The sequence below is a fragment of the Polyodon spathula genome, chromosome 16, assembly GCF_017654505.1.
Source record: "Polyodon spathula isolate WHYD16114869_AA chromosome 16, ASM1765450v1, whole genome shotgun sequence".
Classification (NCBI taxonomy): Eukaryota; Metazoa; Chordata; class Actinopteri; order Acipenseriformes; family Polyodontidae; genus Polyodon; species Polyodon spathula.
The window spans coordinates 2,921,258-2,938,622 of record NC_054549.1 but is presented as its reverse complement, the minus strand read 5'-3'; the positions used below and the strand labels follow the sequence as shown (position 1 = coordinate 2,938,622).

Sequence of the window (17,365 nt, the reverse complement as noted above, 5' to 3'; positions counted from 1 at the left end):
TGGCCTGTCCTCATTATTAAGTTCCAGTCTGAGAAGAAGTTACTCAGTAAATGAACATATATTTTAAAGCTGTGGTGGCTGTTATTGCATAAAAATGTCCTAAACTAATCTATGAATCTACGTCGTGAACATAAGGGAATTCTTGTGAATCTTCTCCAAACTAGACCATGACCTACACTGACCACATGTCAAATGAATGTATGTTTATTGGTGGTGTTTGGTAGCTACCACTGATGAAGTTGAGAGTGTATTTCTCTTCTGTGTCAGTTATACAGAGTACAAGAGAAAATACCCTGTCAAGTTAGTCAGAGGTTGCCACCAAACACTTCAACATGCAAGTCATTGAACCTAAATAAACAGACACAAGCTGATTAAATGTATTTAATCTGTTTATACTGAACCTGTCGCATATTAAACACATTGAAAGCTTTGTCACCAGCTGCCTCAGTGCTAAATCTACAAATGTTACTGCTAATCGGTTCAAAACAGGGACAAGACTAACAAGTAACGCTTGATAAGACTTGAAAACTGGGGTTGAGAAATACAGCTTGAGCAGAAGAATAAGTAGAGAAGAGTGACTCACGGGAAGAGGTGGCCGTGATGGACAGAGAGACAGTGGCTTGCTGGACTCCGGAAATGCTGCTGGCCCGGCAGATGTACTCCCCAGAATCGGCAGATGTAGCCTGGAGGATCCGTAACTGCGGGCCCACCACCTGAGCATTACCAGGCAAGAGCGAGGTAAATAACGCAGTGGAAACTGCCAGCATTACAGAATTCACATCTACTAGCGGTTATATTAGTCATGAATGAGACACTATGAATGGAACCTTGCTTTCCCCTTTTGAAAGCGTGTACCTGGTGATTGGAGGCGAGGGGTCCTCCTGACCTGTGCCAGGTGATGCTGGGTGCGGGAGCTCCTCTCACAATGCACTTCAAGTCTAGCGATTTGCCCTCTTGCACTGAAGCTGGGGATGGCTGGATTGTCACTGAGAATGGAGCAACAGCAACTGGAGGAGGAAACACATTCGTACACTGAAACTTGCTTAAAATCACCCAAGCTATCGTCACCACCAGAACATAACAGGAGGCAGTGGGGATATGCTCTGGACAGTTTAGTTATGATTATCACACTCCGGTTACTCAAGTTTAACAGCCATACAGCTGATTGCTGCCCTGCTTTATATTACTTTGGGAAATAAAGGCATTTGATTATAAGGTTTTACAATGTTGCAAAAAGCATAATGGCACAAAAAGTACATGGCACAAAATGGTAGCATGTATGCCTCTGTTTACAGCTGTCTTAATTATTACAATGTGCTCTACATAGTAGACTGTATAAAGAGAATACATTCTATCGTAATCAATGCAAAACTGGTGATCTAGTAATATTTTGCTAAACAGCAAAACTGAAGTATTTGTTCCATCAGGACAGGTTTTTGGCGAACTCCGTTTGTCAGCATTTTTGCACAATCCATCAGAAAAAGTTCTGACTGTATGTCAATGTCCTCAAAAAAACTGTGACAAATGTCATAAGGAATTAAAAAAGCAGATCTTTTTATTTGAAATGAAGCTTTCTACTATACAAGTGGAGTGACGACTTACCACTTTCGACAGAGACTTCAATTCGCCCTTCAGAAGACCCAATGCTGTTGGTGCCAACACACAGATACACCCCAGCATCGGAGGCTTTAGCAGAGGGGATCACCAGGGTCCCTATGTCGGTCCTTTCCATGCGAGCCTGCATGTATTGAACGAGAAGTTACTGTCTGAACTGTGGCTGTGCAAGTGCAATGGGCAGTGATGAGGGATGCATTGCCGTTCTGGATACTGAGCCTGGACTGGAGCTGAGCTTAAAAGCTCTAGAACCACATCTGCAGAGGAGCCAGGCTCTTTTGCATACCGGTAAAGCTGGTTTCAGACACAGTGGTGGATTCAATTCAATCCCACTTACTAACTAAAAATACAGTCAAATAAGCCGGGCAATAAATGCATCGTATTTAAAGAGACTTTGATGGAAACAGCAGGCGCTTGCTGTACAATTTTCCACAATTTAAAATGAATATCCATTTTTATATCAGTTGGTTCAGATGAAAAGCACACAATAAATTAATTCTACCAAATGTTCTTTTTTTTACTTACCCTGCAACATGCCCCGTCAAAAATAATTGAAAAATGCAGACCACACATTCCTTCACAAGTCCATATGCAAACACACACTTTATAACCAATTACAAATCAACAACAGCAAGGCATTATTATTATTATTATTATCGATGATGTGTAGGGATGTGGTTAGATAGTAGAACCAATTAATAAAGCTATTAGTCCGTTATTTAAAAAGAAAAAAACAATTTCACAGATATAATATTTTGCAAGCATGATTACTTTTCTAAATAGTTGTTTAAGAAACTACCAAAAACTCAAATAGTATTTTATTTTCCAAATCAGACTTTAAAAAACAAACTCTTTAAAACTATTGTGTTGATTTTTTTTTCTAACAAATATTTTATTTTAGATGCAAAATGGCAATTTCAAGTTGAATTCCCCCTTCCCCTTCCATCAACACCTAAAAATAATATCAACCTTTTTTATGCAGCAAAGACACCAAAAATGTTGTATTTGTTTGATCACAAATAAAGAAGAAACAAATTTCTCCACCTTGGATATATTTTTAAATGAGTAACTAATGGTGGCTCTTAAACTTAAAACATCATTGTGACCTTAGCTAATGTATTCTTGTTTAGATGGACTGGATCATTTTCTGTTTAGTCATCACATCCTGGCAACCTTTTGTAAGCTTGAAGCATCCAAGTGGCCTAAATATAGCTCTCACAGTTATGCCTAAACTCGAAGCACAGCTGGTACACCAGTGTGTAAACATTAATCTGTCCCCCTGCAACATTCTGCCCCCAGTGGATGCAAGAAAGGCCACAGTTTCACAGTGTGATAACCCACTACTTCAAATAAACGTGTATGTTTTTATATTAAGAAATATAAAATAATAACTGCACTGCAGACTAAACCATCCTGTACCTCAGAACCTGAGCCAGCCCACTGACGGGTCACCCTGAGCCCAGTGCTATACTATAGGAGGCGGGGCTTGTCTTTTGGCAGAACAGTTTGTGCTTAACAGTGTAAATAAAGACAGCTAAATAAACAGCTAAAAGCAAAATAGAGGGTCATATTTATTTAGTTACAAAGAGAATCGAAAGGGATAAAGTACTCTCCACCCTGGTGTCAGTTCAGTAGAAAAAACGGCTGGTTTCCACGCTTTCAGTGATCCATGAAGGAGTGAAGCTGTCCAGCTGATCTCCACCCCACGACACTAGATATGAATGAGCTGGGGCACCTATTCACAGGTTTGTGATCCTGTTACTCGAGCCCAGTGAATGTGCGGCTGAATTGCAAGCCTGAATGCCCACCCTGGGAATGTTGACGCAGTGCAAAGAGTTGCGATGTAAACCAGAGCACTCTACAACCCCTCCATGTGTCGTTAGTCTGTCAGGAAGCTGCTTGGCTGCGTTATTGGAATACAAGACAGGAAGCCAGCAAAATGATGGAATGAGTTAATGGAGAATGGACCACTGCCTGTTCCAATTTTAAATGCCTCTCCCCAAAAGGTGCAGACACTGTATACGGGATGCAGTAGTAGCTGGTGTCCTACCCTGCGTGCAAGCAGATTCAAATGCCATTTTCTTCCATCTAAGTAATCAAGTTTCTGTTCTGAATTGCTGTCAGTACCCGTTCCCTAGAAGGTGCTATACAGACACTTCCCTAATCTAGCAAGCACTACCACATATATTGATGTGAAAGCACCTTAACTAACCCCGCTGAACTGAATGCTAGGACATCAACAAAGTGACAAAATAATACATAAATAATAATAAATGATAGATACAAAGACATTATAAATAAAGCCTCCAAAGAAAGACACAGTAAAATAAAGGTGAATAGGTTCAGAGGGTGAATGTTGGTGCGTTCCAAATTTGCACTGATTTAATTTGCTTTAATTTGTTTTAACGAGCTACTTCGTACAGCCGTAGAATATTAGAGATCATCTTAATTAATGTCTTCTTGTTCCAATTCAGTTTGTATTTCATAAGTTTAAAAGCACCCTTCACCTTGATATATGTATCAGATTGATGTCAGATATCCAAGTTCATCTGGTACACTTGAGTGTAGCCATGCAACTATTTCCCTGGGAAACACAATGCCTGTAATGGATGTAAGAAATGCTGGGGAGACAACTGTGGGATTTCTTATGTCCACTAGGGGTGCTGTAGCAAATCACCTTGGAAACTAGACATCATTCGGAGAGTTCTATTCAGGCCATAGGGGTTTTAAAGCAATAGGATGTGACGAAATAGAAAATTACAAAAATACTTAAGTTAACATAGCACTAAGAGCTAGTGTCAGTGCCAAGCTGCTCTTAAATACCCACTCAAATAACGCTTCAGTCTCCCGAGATTCAAGACCATACACCAAACTGAGAAACGAAAAGGTAACACTTTAAAATAGCGGCTGCAGACTCATAATAAATTTTGGCTCAATAGCACAGAAATAACACCTGAATTATGATCAGTGCTAATTCACACATGATATGCCTTATACATGTGATCAACATAATTTGTTACAAAGGACAATTTAATAGATATGTCATTTTCAGGGTTTTACTATGCAAGGAGAACTCACCAAACATTGGAACATGCACTTAGTTCACTGTCAAACCACAGCTAGCAGCGAGAGCAACGCAGGAGACAGACAGACAAACAGGCAGGCAAAGACCAAGAAGCTACCTGCAGCTCCTCAATACGTCTCTGTAAAACATCGAGGCTGTTGCTTTTAAACTGATGAAAGCCGCGAGAGGGTATTGCCTGATCCAAAGAAAAGACACGACAGAAGACAAAACAAAAGGGTCAAGAAGTACATCAGCAGGTGGAACACAGCAGTGGGGTCTCAGTTACAGGAAGTCTGGAACTCAGTGTGTTCAATCAGCACCAAATACCAAGAATGCCTGCTGGTGCTTGTGTTGTGTCTCTAGAGAGTGTAGACAAAGGAGACAGCTTTACGGTTTGCTCCTCTAAGTTAAATAAATAGGCTTTGAGTGTTATGGGGGTTATTTTGAAAGGAGATCCGCTGGAGGATAGTGTTATACGTCATTATTTCGACCGTTTTTTCTGCACCTCTGTTTTTCACACCGATTTTGTATTTTCTAAAGCTGCAGAAAATACAGCTTGAAACTATCTGCTAGTTTAGTTCATTAGTTACTCTAACGCTTTCTTTTTGGAAGAAGGTATAATGATCTAAGAATCAGTGCCTATTTTCCAAAGACCAAAGTGGTGGATCACTTAAACTTCCACCAGTTTGCTTTCCATCTGGTTCAGAACGGTCAATATGTCTGTTATTATTATAATTCAGTAAACCGGTTTAACTGTGCCACCTTGTATACAGGTTTTTTTTTTTTGCTAATGTTCACAACATGCTTACCATAAAAGGCTCAGAGCAAACAAATCACATCCTGTTATGATCCATTTAAATGCTGCAATTGATAAATGTTTACTTGTAAAAACAGGCTGAACGAGGACAGTCAGAAGCTCCGATGATTGACAAGAATACAAGATGCTTTGTAAATTCTCAGTGGCACCACATGATAACCACGCAAGCTTTTCACAAATGTCGCTAAGGTGCTGCTTTGTGATTAAAAGAAAGTAGGCATACATACACCGTTTCTCATACAGGAGCCTTTCAGACAAAACAGAGAGGAAGAGAAAGACGGGAATTTGTTTTTTTAGCCTATAAAGTCACTGATGCACATTTCCGCACACACGCTCTATCACCAACAGAGTCGGAGCCTATGTGAAATGTATATATCTATACACAGAGTTTATATATTGTTTTGTGGGTAAGGTAAAATGTTACTTTTTGGTGCATTTAAATAACTAATCATTACTTGAACCAGATGTCATTTTGATAGGAATGAGTGAAAGCAGCAGCTCTATGATCGCACTTTTAATTTTAAATATTGCACAGTTAACGACCTGAATCTTTTATATGTATTTCTTCCTAATGTATTTTTTTTACCCTTTAAATTTGATCAGAATACTGTAACTTTATTGTAATTGTTAATGTGGATAGCGATATTGCTTCTGTCTGCCAGAGTAATGACTGGCAATGATCATTTCCATATGCACACACACACATTTTTGCTGGTAAATGTTAGCACATTTCCCAGTATATTAAATAAGTTTAATGACAATTTACATTTACTACAAACAATCTGTTAAGACTACACTGTTGCATAGTCCTGCAATTGTACAGATTTTCTTCACAGTGTACATACTACAATAATAAGACAAAAAAACATTTGTAAAATAACAATAATAAAATATATATGTTTGCATTGCGTTTCGAGTCGTTTTGGAACAAGATTCGATTGTGCTTATATAACATTGCTAATACATTTGAACCGGAACCATTTTTAGCGGATTACATTTACTTTTCATTTAAAGCTCCTAAGAACCAGAGACAATGATGCAGGAAATGCGATCCACCTTCGGGTAAAACGGAGGATCACTTCAGAAAATAGGAGGATATTTAACGGATTAACAAAAATTCAGTGGAAAAATCTACCATTTCCACCGAAAATGAATCCCCTTTCCAGAATCAGGCCCTATGTGTGCTGCTGTGAAGCGCAGAGTAATAAAACAACAGCAGAACAACGAGGAAAGCTGGAGACTGACAGTATAGTTTAATCCTCTCAAGACAGGCCTCTGGGCCTTTAAACCGAAACACAGTTCCAGCTCATTTTCCGCAGTAAGAGTAAGTCGTTTTATATTCTTGTTTTCACTCCTCTACTCTATCGTGGTTTTAAATCAGCAGTTGTTTCTCTTTTCCTTTACATGGGTTTGAGATTGTTTGGAGAATCCTAAACGCCGGGACTGAACAGCCTTTGTCATCCCGTTCAAATCATGTGACAATATGACTTTTGAACTCTGCTATCCCCACCTACATATATACAACCACACACACACAGTGTATTTGGCAGAGTTAAGAAGTCACATTGTCACATGATTTGAAAAGTAATAAGGAATGCTGGCCAGTCCCGGCACGGAGGACTCTTCAGACTGGTTGAAACCAAGCTCAAAAGCAGGTAAAGGCAGATTTCAGGAAATTGATAACAATTAAATACTGGAGCAACAGAAGCACTCAGAATGATTGCAGACCCCATACATATGAACTGAAATGTAAGGCAGTGATTTACACAACACTGGAAGCTGCTTACTTTTGAAGTAATTCTAAAGAAAATTCTATGACACACTTGTGACTAGAAGTCTTCCTCAGTTTCTTCAACCAACTGATAATATATATTGTTCTCAAAGCTTATAAGCATGAGTTAACCTTCTATTTTTATAGTCTGTTTCACCAAATAAGACTGAAAAAACTGCTTAGTTCAACAATGCCATGCATTTTTTTTAAAAATTTCACTTAGAGTAAACTATGAACTGTAACAAAACCTTATGACATTCAGTCCAGAGGTGGAAAACAACAACACGTTTAGAGATGAATACTCAGCGGATATGTGTTATTATTTATTTATTTTTAAACTATAATATTAATTTCAATTGATCAGTTGTATGCCCTTGACAGAAATTAATAATTTGATTCCTGCTTGAGGCTCTTTTCTATAGACTTGCATTTGCTTGACATCATAGGTTTAGCATTGGTACTATAGAAAACTGAGCTGAAAATTTTTAAGGTTTCTTAGTGTCAAGTACATTGCCATGGAAAACCACTGTAGCCAAGCATACAGTGATTATGAATGGCATGTGGTCATGTCTCAATTGGCTTTCCAGTAAGCGAGCCCAATATCACTGCTAAAACTCTGAGCTACTTCGCAACGACACGCCTACTTGAATGTCATCACGTCGCAGGGGCTCTATTTTGTTACCTGTTTTGGCAGCTCTCCATCCAGCTTCTTCCAAGTCAAAGCTGGGCTGGGGGTTCCTCCGGCCCGGCAGTACAGTCTCACTGGCTCCCCCTCACTGACCTCTATGCGCTGGGGGCTCACCTGGACGTGGGGCAAACTGGCACCTGGGGAACACAGCAGCGAGATCAGGGCATACAAGCACACTCCTCAGGGGGGTACACATTGACCTACAACTCCCATAACAAAACCTACTGTGCACGTATAGTACAGCCCTGGCTGAGTGAGCTCCGTGGATATTGAGCGCTCTGCAGATGTACTCTGCCTCGTCTGAGCGCTCTACTGCAGGGATCTGGAGGACGCCTCCTTGAATGATTGCACTGGGAGAGATCCTGTTGCCCTGGCCCCCTGTTTAACATGAAAGACATTGTAGAAGATATTGCATCGTTTGTCTCATTATTATTAAAAGGCACGTCATCTTGTGCTGTTTAATCAACAAGCAAAATGATTTGCTGTAATGAGAGACACCTGACATCAGAAATCACAAATAAAGATTGAACTCAATACTAGTATAAAATAGTGTTTTTTTATCTTCAGAACTATGCTGTAGAATTTATGCATGGGAAGAAATTTACACACAAGACACGATGCTCTGGAATTTTTACAAATCCTTAACAGTGCTGATACAGCAGAGTGAAAACGTATTGCAACACCTTAAGATTTGCTGTTACTATCCTTTATATACCTACCTGCATTTAAACCTCTGGGTGTGAGAATTTCAATTTTCAGTCAGTGACCAGTGAAAACAACAGGCACTCGCGTGAAAATGTTAGACCATTAGGCATCTTAAAACAACTTCTATAGTCTCATGCATTTTATCATTTGTGGCTATGTGTTTCTTTTCTTTTACTATTGCACATTGCATGTATGGCCTATTAAAGTCATCAATTAAATTAGACAATCACCAATTTGCCAATTTTTACTATTTCCCAAGATTTTCAGTTCCAGTGGTTTGATGTCACATGCATAACAAATCAAAACAAAAGTAATGGGGTGTTTTAATAAATCAAACCCAAGAACCTTCAATCTCCTTCTGCAGCTCTATCACACTCTCTCCAATACCAAAGTTACTGCAAGCCTCTATTTCATGCTTTTTCTGATCCTGTTTCCCTTCCCAGCTCTCCATTAAAAAAAAAAAAGTCTAAATTATAAAAATTAATGTAAAAACGTAATTGCATGCTGCATTTTCGAACAGTCCAGAATGAGAGACGCATTCTTTAATAAAGCTGAGTCTACTGTTTGAAACAGCGGTTGGCCACTTACCGAACCACTCAATCGCAGGCTGAGGGTTTCCAGTGACTGTACAGCGGAACTCTGCGCGCTGGCCCTGCTGGACGGTCAGGACTGGGGGGGTGATGGTCGCTACGGGCTGGACCCCTGCAACAGCTGTAGCAAGGCAGAGCTCAGGTCAGCAATACCAAGGACAGGAGCCTCCATGAACAAAGAAACACTTTCAATTATTTTTACACATTCAATAAAAGTGAGCGGTTGGAGGTTAACTCTACCAGAGGGTTATTCGTCCATCGCCAGGCTTGAGTTATCAGTGGATGGCAGTGTGCAATAAACTGCACGAGTTGTAACTGCCCTTCTATTGTTTTACTGATAAAGGCACTGGCTAAAACGTTTGTCTTCTTGACTTTGGGGTTGATCATTCTATATCCTGCCAGGATAAGCCACTAATTGTTAGGAGAAACCCTTTGATAGAGAAACACAAAGTCAAGCAGGTTACAATAATCATTTTAAACCCTACAATTAAAAGTGCCTTACCTTCATGTTAGTTCTTTTCCTTATGTTTGTCTAGACACGCTTATTATCATAACACTTACCTGAAATGGCAAAACCTAGCTGATAAGTGCATTGGGGATAGCTACCTTTCTGTTCTGCCCTAGGAGGTATGTTTCTGTAGTGAGTGGCATTCTGGAATGTAAGCCACACTACTGTGTGGTATAAGGCCAATTCTTACTATGAAGCTGTCTCAAGGGAAAAGTGCCAACTGAAAAGGGAAAATTTTTACAATAAAAAAAGGAATACAGGTTTTCCTGTGCAGAATTTCATCATGAAATAATCCCAAATCATGTTCCTGTGTGGCCTTGCTACTACTTAGCAGCTGTTCGGCAGATTCTTTCAAGGTTGACACAGGTCAGCCTGAATTAGAGGGCTAGTGTATTTTAGGATGATAGCGATAGACGAGAGCAGGTCTTTCAATCGCCAAATAACAAATCTTCAGACCGCAAAGCAGACGGAACTATGCTCAACTCTGAATCTCTCTGTGCAGACAATACAAACGAGAACTGTCAGGGCAGCAATGCCAAAAAGCTGCTCCAGCACTTTCAATGCCAGCTTGGCAGCATTTTGAACAGAGACCTGAAAGGAGTGTGTTCACAAAGGGAGACAGCCTCTAAGCTCCTGTATTATGATGAACATTTTGAATAAAACCAAAGCTCTCTGATTAGCAAGACACTTGTCCAAATTCATTACGAACACAAAGGGAACATTTTTCTTGGAATTGTTTGAAGGGCAAAAAAGTTGGTAATGCATAGCATGGTGCCAAAGTATTAGTATAACTTGGTAACCCTTTACTATTTATGTAAGTAAAGCTTAGACTTCACATTCTCATACATCACCATATACTGTATCAGAAGGAAGTCCTGTATTAGGAAAATGAAAATCGCTCCACATTGTTTAAAGATCATTTTAGGAAGATGTTCAGAAGACATAAGCACAAATGTGGAATTTATAAATCAGTAAAATATAAAAGGAATTAATTATATATACCAAATATTGCTACGATATTGCTTCTTAATGACTACAGTAAAAATATCCTACACACTGTCATATTCAATAGTTACAATGGGATATGTTCCCTGTAATTCAAATTTTGTAACCCACTTAGTTATTTAATTAGAGGTGTGCAGGTTTGTTTTACAAGATATTGGGGTACACTTTACTATCAGGGTTCAAATAAAGTCTAAATAACTGTGGGCTTTCTCAGGAAGAAGCCAAATCTATATTCTCATAGTCTTTGAACGGGCGCTATTTACCCAATTTAAATATGCTTCTCTTGAATTATTTGAAAAGAAACGGGAAGTGATTATTATAACCTGGAATAACAGATTTATAGTTTAAAAACTGGACTGTGCCTTGCTAAAAAGGGACCTGCAGAAGTAAAGAGAAAGAAACTTTTTCCTTCTAAGAGTGCTGCAACAAAAATACCCAGTACCTCCTTTTCAAAACATAAGACAGGCAGGGTGGATTTCAATACCGCCATTAATTAAACTTTTAATAAAGGGGTCAGGGTTAGGGAAATCATCAAACAATGCCTGTTGCTCTCCAGCTGATTTTGGTCTGTAAACATATAAGGAATCCTGTTTTGATGACAGTATTTCCACCTCTGTTTCGATCTATGGAATGTCTCAAAATGTATCTAGGAGTAGACAACCTGTGCTGAAGTATGGATCCATTCCAGGTTGAGCAGGTATAATGAAAGGTTTAGGGTCTTTAGGACCTTGTTGGGAGTTAGTAACATAATAATTAAGGTTGGAACAAAGACCAGTGAAGTGGAAATGTGAACGCTACTTTCCCATGGTCTAAGGCAGGGCTTCCCAAACCTGGTCCTGGGGACCCCATAAGTCTTCTGGTTTTCATTCCAACTGAGCTCTCAAATTACTAAACTAGTTTTCAGCTCTTAAAACAATTGCAGATTTCAAGTTAGCGACAACATTTTATAAGTAACTTGAATGATGCCACTTTTTAGGAGAACAATTGAGAGGTCTAATTAAGGGTTTAGTTACGTAATGGAGAGCTCAGATGTAATGAAAACCAGAAGACAGTGGGGTCCACTGGACCAGGGTTGGGAAGTCCTCATCCATGGGCTGCTTAACCAAATAGAAAGGTCATCAAAATGTGACCATGATCACATGTTTCTTATAAGAGCCCTGTTATTTTCTGGTACTGTTTCATTGCTGTTATTTAATTTCAAAATAAAACTGTGCTTTGGCAGGAGGGTGGATAGCCTCATTGAGATATTAAAACGTTTGTGACGCAGGTCTACAGGTTTGAAGACACACTGTTTGTCGTGGAGCAGGTCAACACATCTCAGTCAGCTCCTGGAGGGAGTTTATTACATACTCCACACATCTTAAACCAAGCCCGTCTACAATGCAAATTACTACATATATTTACAAATGAATGATCAGCTACTCCGAGACAGCTTTGAGCAAATTTGAATGGATGGCATCATATTCCAGTCAAAGCAATCATTTAAATGAACGACTGACAATGAAACAGTACGTAAAACATTTCTTACATACAGCAGTGTGTAAATGTATGAGAACAACTCAAGATTCTTTACATACCTACCTGCATGAAAACCCCAGGGCATGTCAATTTCAATTTTCAGTCAGTAATCAGTGATATAGAAGCAATAGGCATTGGTGTGTGAAAATGTTACACCACTTTGTGCAGCAATTAGGCATCTTAAACAACTTCTAAAAAGTCTTGTGCATTTTAACATGTATGGGTATGCGATCCTTTTCCCTTACTATTTTAAATGAATTGCATGTGTGTCATCAATTAAATTAGACAATCGCTAGCTTGCCTATTTTGACAATTTTCCAAGATTTTCAGTTACAGTGGTTTAATTTCATATGCACAACAACTCAAAACAACAGAAGCAATGGGGTGTTCTAATACAATTGCACACTACTGTACAGGGTGAATCAACGAAGCATAGAAAAACCAACAAAGAAAGAAAAAAAAAAGCAGATAGTCAAGGCAGACAAGCACACACAGTGCTGACCAATGGCTCCATGTTGGTCTCACTACGAGCATTTTGACAATGACTTTTATACAACACAAAGTCCACATTATGTGTACCTGTATGCTATGACTGTCTAAACCTGAAACAAAACAGAAAAGGCTAATTTTATGTTTTTCCTGTGGTACGTTATTTGCAGTTCACCCTGTACATTAAAACACACCAGCGTTCTGCATTGCCTTAAGGCTGGCAAATGCTGTGATTGTGGACCAAGGAAGGTGGGATCACAGAAAGCAATTCTACAATCTCCACCAACAAATGTGCCTTATTCTCCTGGGTGGCACTTATCTGCACAGAACTGCAGTCATTATGATCCACCCAGCACATACAGCTACAGTAGACAATTAAAAATATACATGTAGTGAACTCAAACATGGTACAGAATGATGTTTCAAGCACTATGGGTGATCAAAGCAAGAAATTGATGATTGCAAATCTAAACACTTGTTTTTTCTTTCCTTGTGTCTTACAAGCCAATGTTGCATTGATGGCAGTACAAGATTCCATTTGTTGTGTGACTTTATATGGCAAGTCAACCCATTACACTGCTAAATTCAGTACATACCGTACAGGGAGAGCTATTAAATTATCAAATTAAAATCGATCTTGGTGTCCATGAAAGCAGCATCTAAGGAATTCAATAATTGAGTTATATAAAGGATTTTCATTATTATTGTAGGCGATTATGCTGCACACAATTAGAAGTAGACTCTGCAGGTTACCTGTAGAAGAGAAACATTTAGCAGTGCCTTCTTTCTCTGATGTAATACCCGTTTCCAGTTTTTAAAGAGCTTTTAAGTGATGGATATCTAAAGCCATGTCCACAATGACCTTCTCAAAAGAAAGTCTAACTTGGGTTCAACACTAGCAGCCTAGTTATGTCTATCTGGCATGTGGACTGTGTTATGGGGCTGTGCGGAAGCAGTTTACGATCGAGTCAGCTCAAATGATGCCGTAAAACATTAGTCTTTACCAGAAAGCAGTTCCATAACACATACAAACAGTGTCAAACATTTCATCTCATCTCACATCTCCTTATAGTTTTATCTCACAATGAATTCAGTTCTCAATGGAATCCGATGCTGCTATTATGGTATTATAATGACAGTATTATCATTCATTATGAACCTCAGAAATGCCAGCAAATCAGGAAGCTCCATCGTACAGCACTACCACATGGTAGATGACTGCAGAACTTAGACATCTAGTTTTAAAAACACCAAAATGGAAGAAAACTAAACAGTGAAAAGATCATTGAACCTGTAAATTAGAGATTTAAAATACAGCCATGGTTTACCACTTAAATAAATAAATAAACCCTGATTGAACAGGCATTCCCTTGGTCGTCTGTACGGTAGCACACAGTCAACCAGTATGGGTTCTATTGTTGAATGGTGAGAGAGAGGTCGGGGAAATGTTCAGTGTCCGGCTCTTGAACATTCACTTTAAAATCAAGCTCTACGTCACTACTCAACATTGGCTTACCACATAGCTAATATCCACACAACAAAGGAGAATCTGCATGTGTGCTCATGCATGCTCTCTGCATGGTCAGTGAAAAATGCAGTGTCAATCAGATGAGGCACATGAGCCATGAACAGAACTTCTTAATGCTAATGTACAGCCTGGTTTGAATGGGACAGCAGATACAGTGTAATCACTTTCAATGTGTAGCGATTTAAACTGTTCTTTTGTTCACTTTGGCAGTAGGCATCACCAAATTAAGAACTACCGTATTACTGTATAACCTTCCTTTTAGATTTCAGTAATATCAAGACACAATATGTCTACGTGGGTCTTCAAAGAAGCCAACTTCCTGAACAAGCTAATTTCTGTTATAAACCCTCCAGCTTCCATTGGTTTCATGTCTGGAATTCGTACAGACAAAAGACGAGGTTCAGAACTACTAACAGAGTCGTAACCAACTACCACTGCAATAGTAACCATGAAGAAAAAGGTTTTAAAATACATCAGAACCCACTGCTCCCCTAATCATGTACAGTTTGGCTTTTCTAAAACATTTACTTTCTAACATTTCTGAAGGTATTTTAGATCAGCCCTCTCCTCCATGTTGGTCCGCACTTTTGAGTGTCCCCATGCTTTCTTTGCTGGCAAAGGGAACCTTTCCAGTTAAAAATCGCACAGAGAGCATGGGAGGGGACTCTAATAGCTGTGTACGAACATGGTGGAGAGGGCAATAATACCTTAAGAGAAAAATAACAATTGTTAACAGTAATGAGGGAGCAATGAGAACTACTTAAATCGCAGGTAATGGATGTTTTAATTGTAAAGCCACACTTGCTTAAGAGCCAAAATCAGGAACAAAATAAATGCCACTGTTGCTGTGCATTAGCATTAAAACCTTAGGAAATGCATGCTGGTGAATCACTCAAAGATGAAGACGAAAAACAGAAGAATATTGAAGGACATGCTTCAGGAGAATGCAGCTCTTCATGCCATGCTAACTTACGCGCTCTATGCCCTTCTAACATTTCATAGGCTTGGTAAAACATCTGTGTCTGTGAGGCAGCTGCGAATAAGGGAATGTTTTACAATTAAAACAGAACAGATTTTTGTTTTCAGAATCAAAACCAATGCACGAAGTAGCACTGGCATCCGCAACAGCCATCGGTGGAACAGTGACAAACGGCACTAAGATTAGCTGGCTTTGGACAGCTTAGTTAGCGGACACTGCTCCAAGTCTCAGGAAAAAATGGTTAGACAGGACAAAAACACACCACTTCGTTTTTATGCTATTTCTGGAATCAAGCATAAAAGTGTGTGTTTTTATTTATGCTATTTATGAAGCCTGCTGAAGAATGCCATGTTAACATATTGAATTACATACAGATTTGTAGTTTTCCATATACCTAATGAACACACATTGAAAAATGTGATATTCAGAAATCCAACATTAAATACAGTTCTACTATTATGGTCCGGTAGACACTTGCGATATTTTCTTTGATTACATGATGTTACATAAAATATATAAATGATGTTCATTTTCTAAAAACATTTTTAAATTATGTCTCAGTCCTAAAATTCTATGTGATTGACATATGATATGTGTCAGTGAGTTTTAATGAAGTGCCCAGTCCAGGTAGAAATGTGCTGCGTTGAGGGAAAAACACAGTTATTTCATGGAATTATAGCTTGTCTATCAGCCCCAGCAGTCCCTCCACGTGTCCATCTTCGTGAATACCACTTTACTTGTAGAAATAAGGGATGGTTTAGTGAATGCGGCCCTATAACCCTTTCATTTAAGGACACACAGGGAGCCCATACAGCTTTACAATGCATTCTGGTACTTGTAGTCCCACATATCAAGGAAAAAAAACATTGCATTCATGCACAGGTATGTTTGAACCATTCCAGTTTCAGTGAATCTGGAGCTAATCCTCCCCCATCCATCAATACATCCATCCATCCATCCAACCATCTATCTATATAGTACATGGTAAAAATAATGCAGGAGCTGAATCAGTGTGATGTGAATGCAGAACCAAACATGTTAAATACAAACTTACCCCAAATGCCTTTCATATTACAAAATGACCTAGTTTTTACTTGCCGTTTTCATGTCAAACCATTTCCACATACTTTTCATAAATATGCTGTATTCGAAATATTAGAAGCAACACCAATATAATTGTTCAACAGCTTTAAATCTGATTCTTCTTCTTATTAGTAAAGCACACTCCAAGAGCTAGGACTAGCTCAACTTAAGGATTTACAAATAAATAAATAACCAACTGAGAATGTGGGCCACAAATATCTGGCACTGAGATTTGTGTTGGAGGGTGGGGAACGCATATTAAATTACACTTGCCTTGAAAGAAGCGTTGCCACAAACAGCTAGTGAACTACAGTGACTGTTGCTTCTTCAATTTCAATATATTAAAAGCTGAATTAACTGCTCACCAAATGGACTGAACACACATCGCTGGCTCTTATGTTATTTCTCTGTGGTTTACAAGAAAAGCAGGTGACCACATAGTGCAGATGACTGAATCACTTTGAACTGTATATACAAGTCTTAGGACCTATAACACAGCAGCTCATTACAGGGAAACTGGCCCAAGGAACTGCAGGCTGTAATGGCATTAGAAAGGTACTTTAAACTTGGGTGTATCCTGCAATTGAACAATAAAACAAAAACACAGAGACACACACTGATAAACATTTCCACACTGTAAAGAAACAGAGAAAAGGACAACAGGAACAAATAAAATGGCAGCCACACTCGCATGCAGGTTAGTGTGTGTGTGTGTGTGTGTGTGTGTGTGTATATATATATATATATATATATATATATATATATATATATATATATATATATATATATATATGCATGCAAAAGCTTTACTTCTGTACAAAATACAACACATTGTTTTTATTTTTTACATGGCTTATTAGGTTACACCTCAAACTGGCACATAAAGGGTTACAATAGTAATGCCTTGTGCTTCTAAAATTCTATTGGTGTTTATAAGAGATTGTTGTATTTCAAAGTGACAAGTTTCATCTTTCTTTGACTGACTGAGGAGCAAATTCAGTAACCA

General features: G+C 38.8%; 1 protein-coding gene across 13 annotated transcripts in view; it reads right to left on the bottom strand.

Annotated features, from left to right (window-relative positions):
• LOC121328746 (basement membrane-specific heparan sulfate proteoglycan core protein-like) overlaps window positions 1–17,365 on the bottom strand; it is a 175,225-nt gene that overhangs the window by 40,887 nt on the left and 116,973 nt on the right. For 11 of the 13 annotated variants that reach the window (XM_041273760.1, XM_041273764.1, XM_041273766.1 and 8 more), the window contains 8 exons: window positions 15,271–15,330; window positions 9,248–9,370; window positions 8,180–8,332; window positions 7,949–8,091; window positions 4,797–4,874; window positions 1,603–1,738; window positions 856–1,007; window positions 584–713 (listed from right to left, as the gene is read on the bottom strand). In XM_041273760.1, the coding sequence (XP_041129694.1) occupies window positions 584–713; window positions 856–1,007; window positions 1,603–1,738; window positions 4,797–4,874; window positions 7,949–8,091; window positions 8,180–8,332; window positions 9,248–9,370; window positions 15,271–15,330 (975 nt within the window). The remainder of the gene's footprint in view (window positions 1–583; window positions 714–855; window positions 1,008–1,602; window positions 1,739–4,796; window positions 4,875–7,948; window positions 8,092–8,179; window positions 8,333–9,247; window positions 9,371–15,270; window positions 15,331–17,365) is intronic. The other 2 variants (XM_041273769.1, XM_041273767.1) reach the window with 2 other exon arrangements.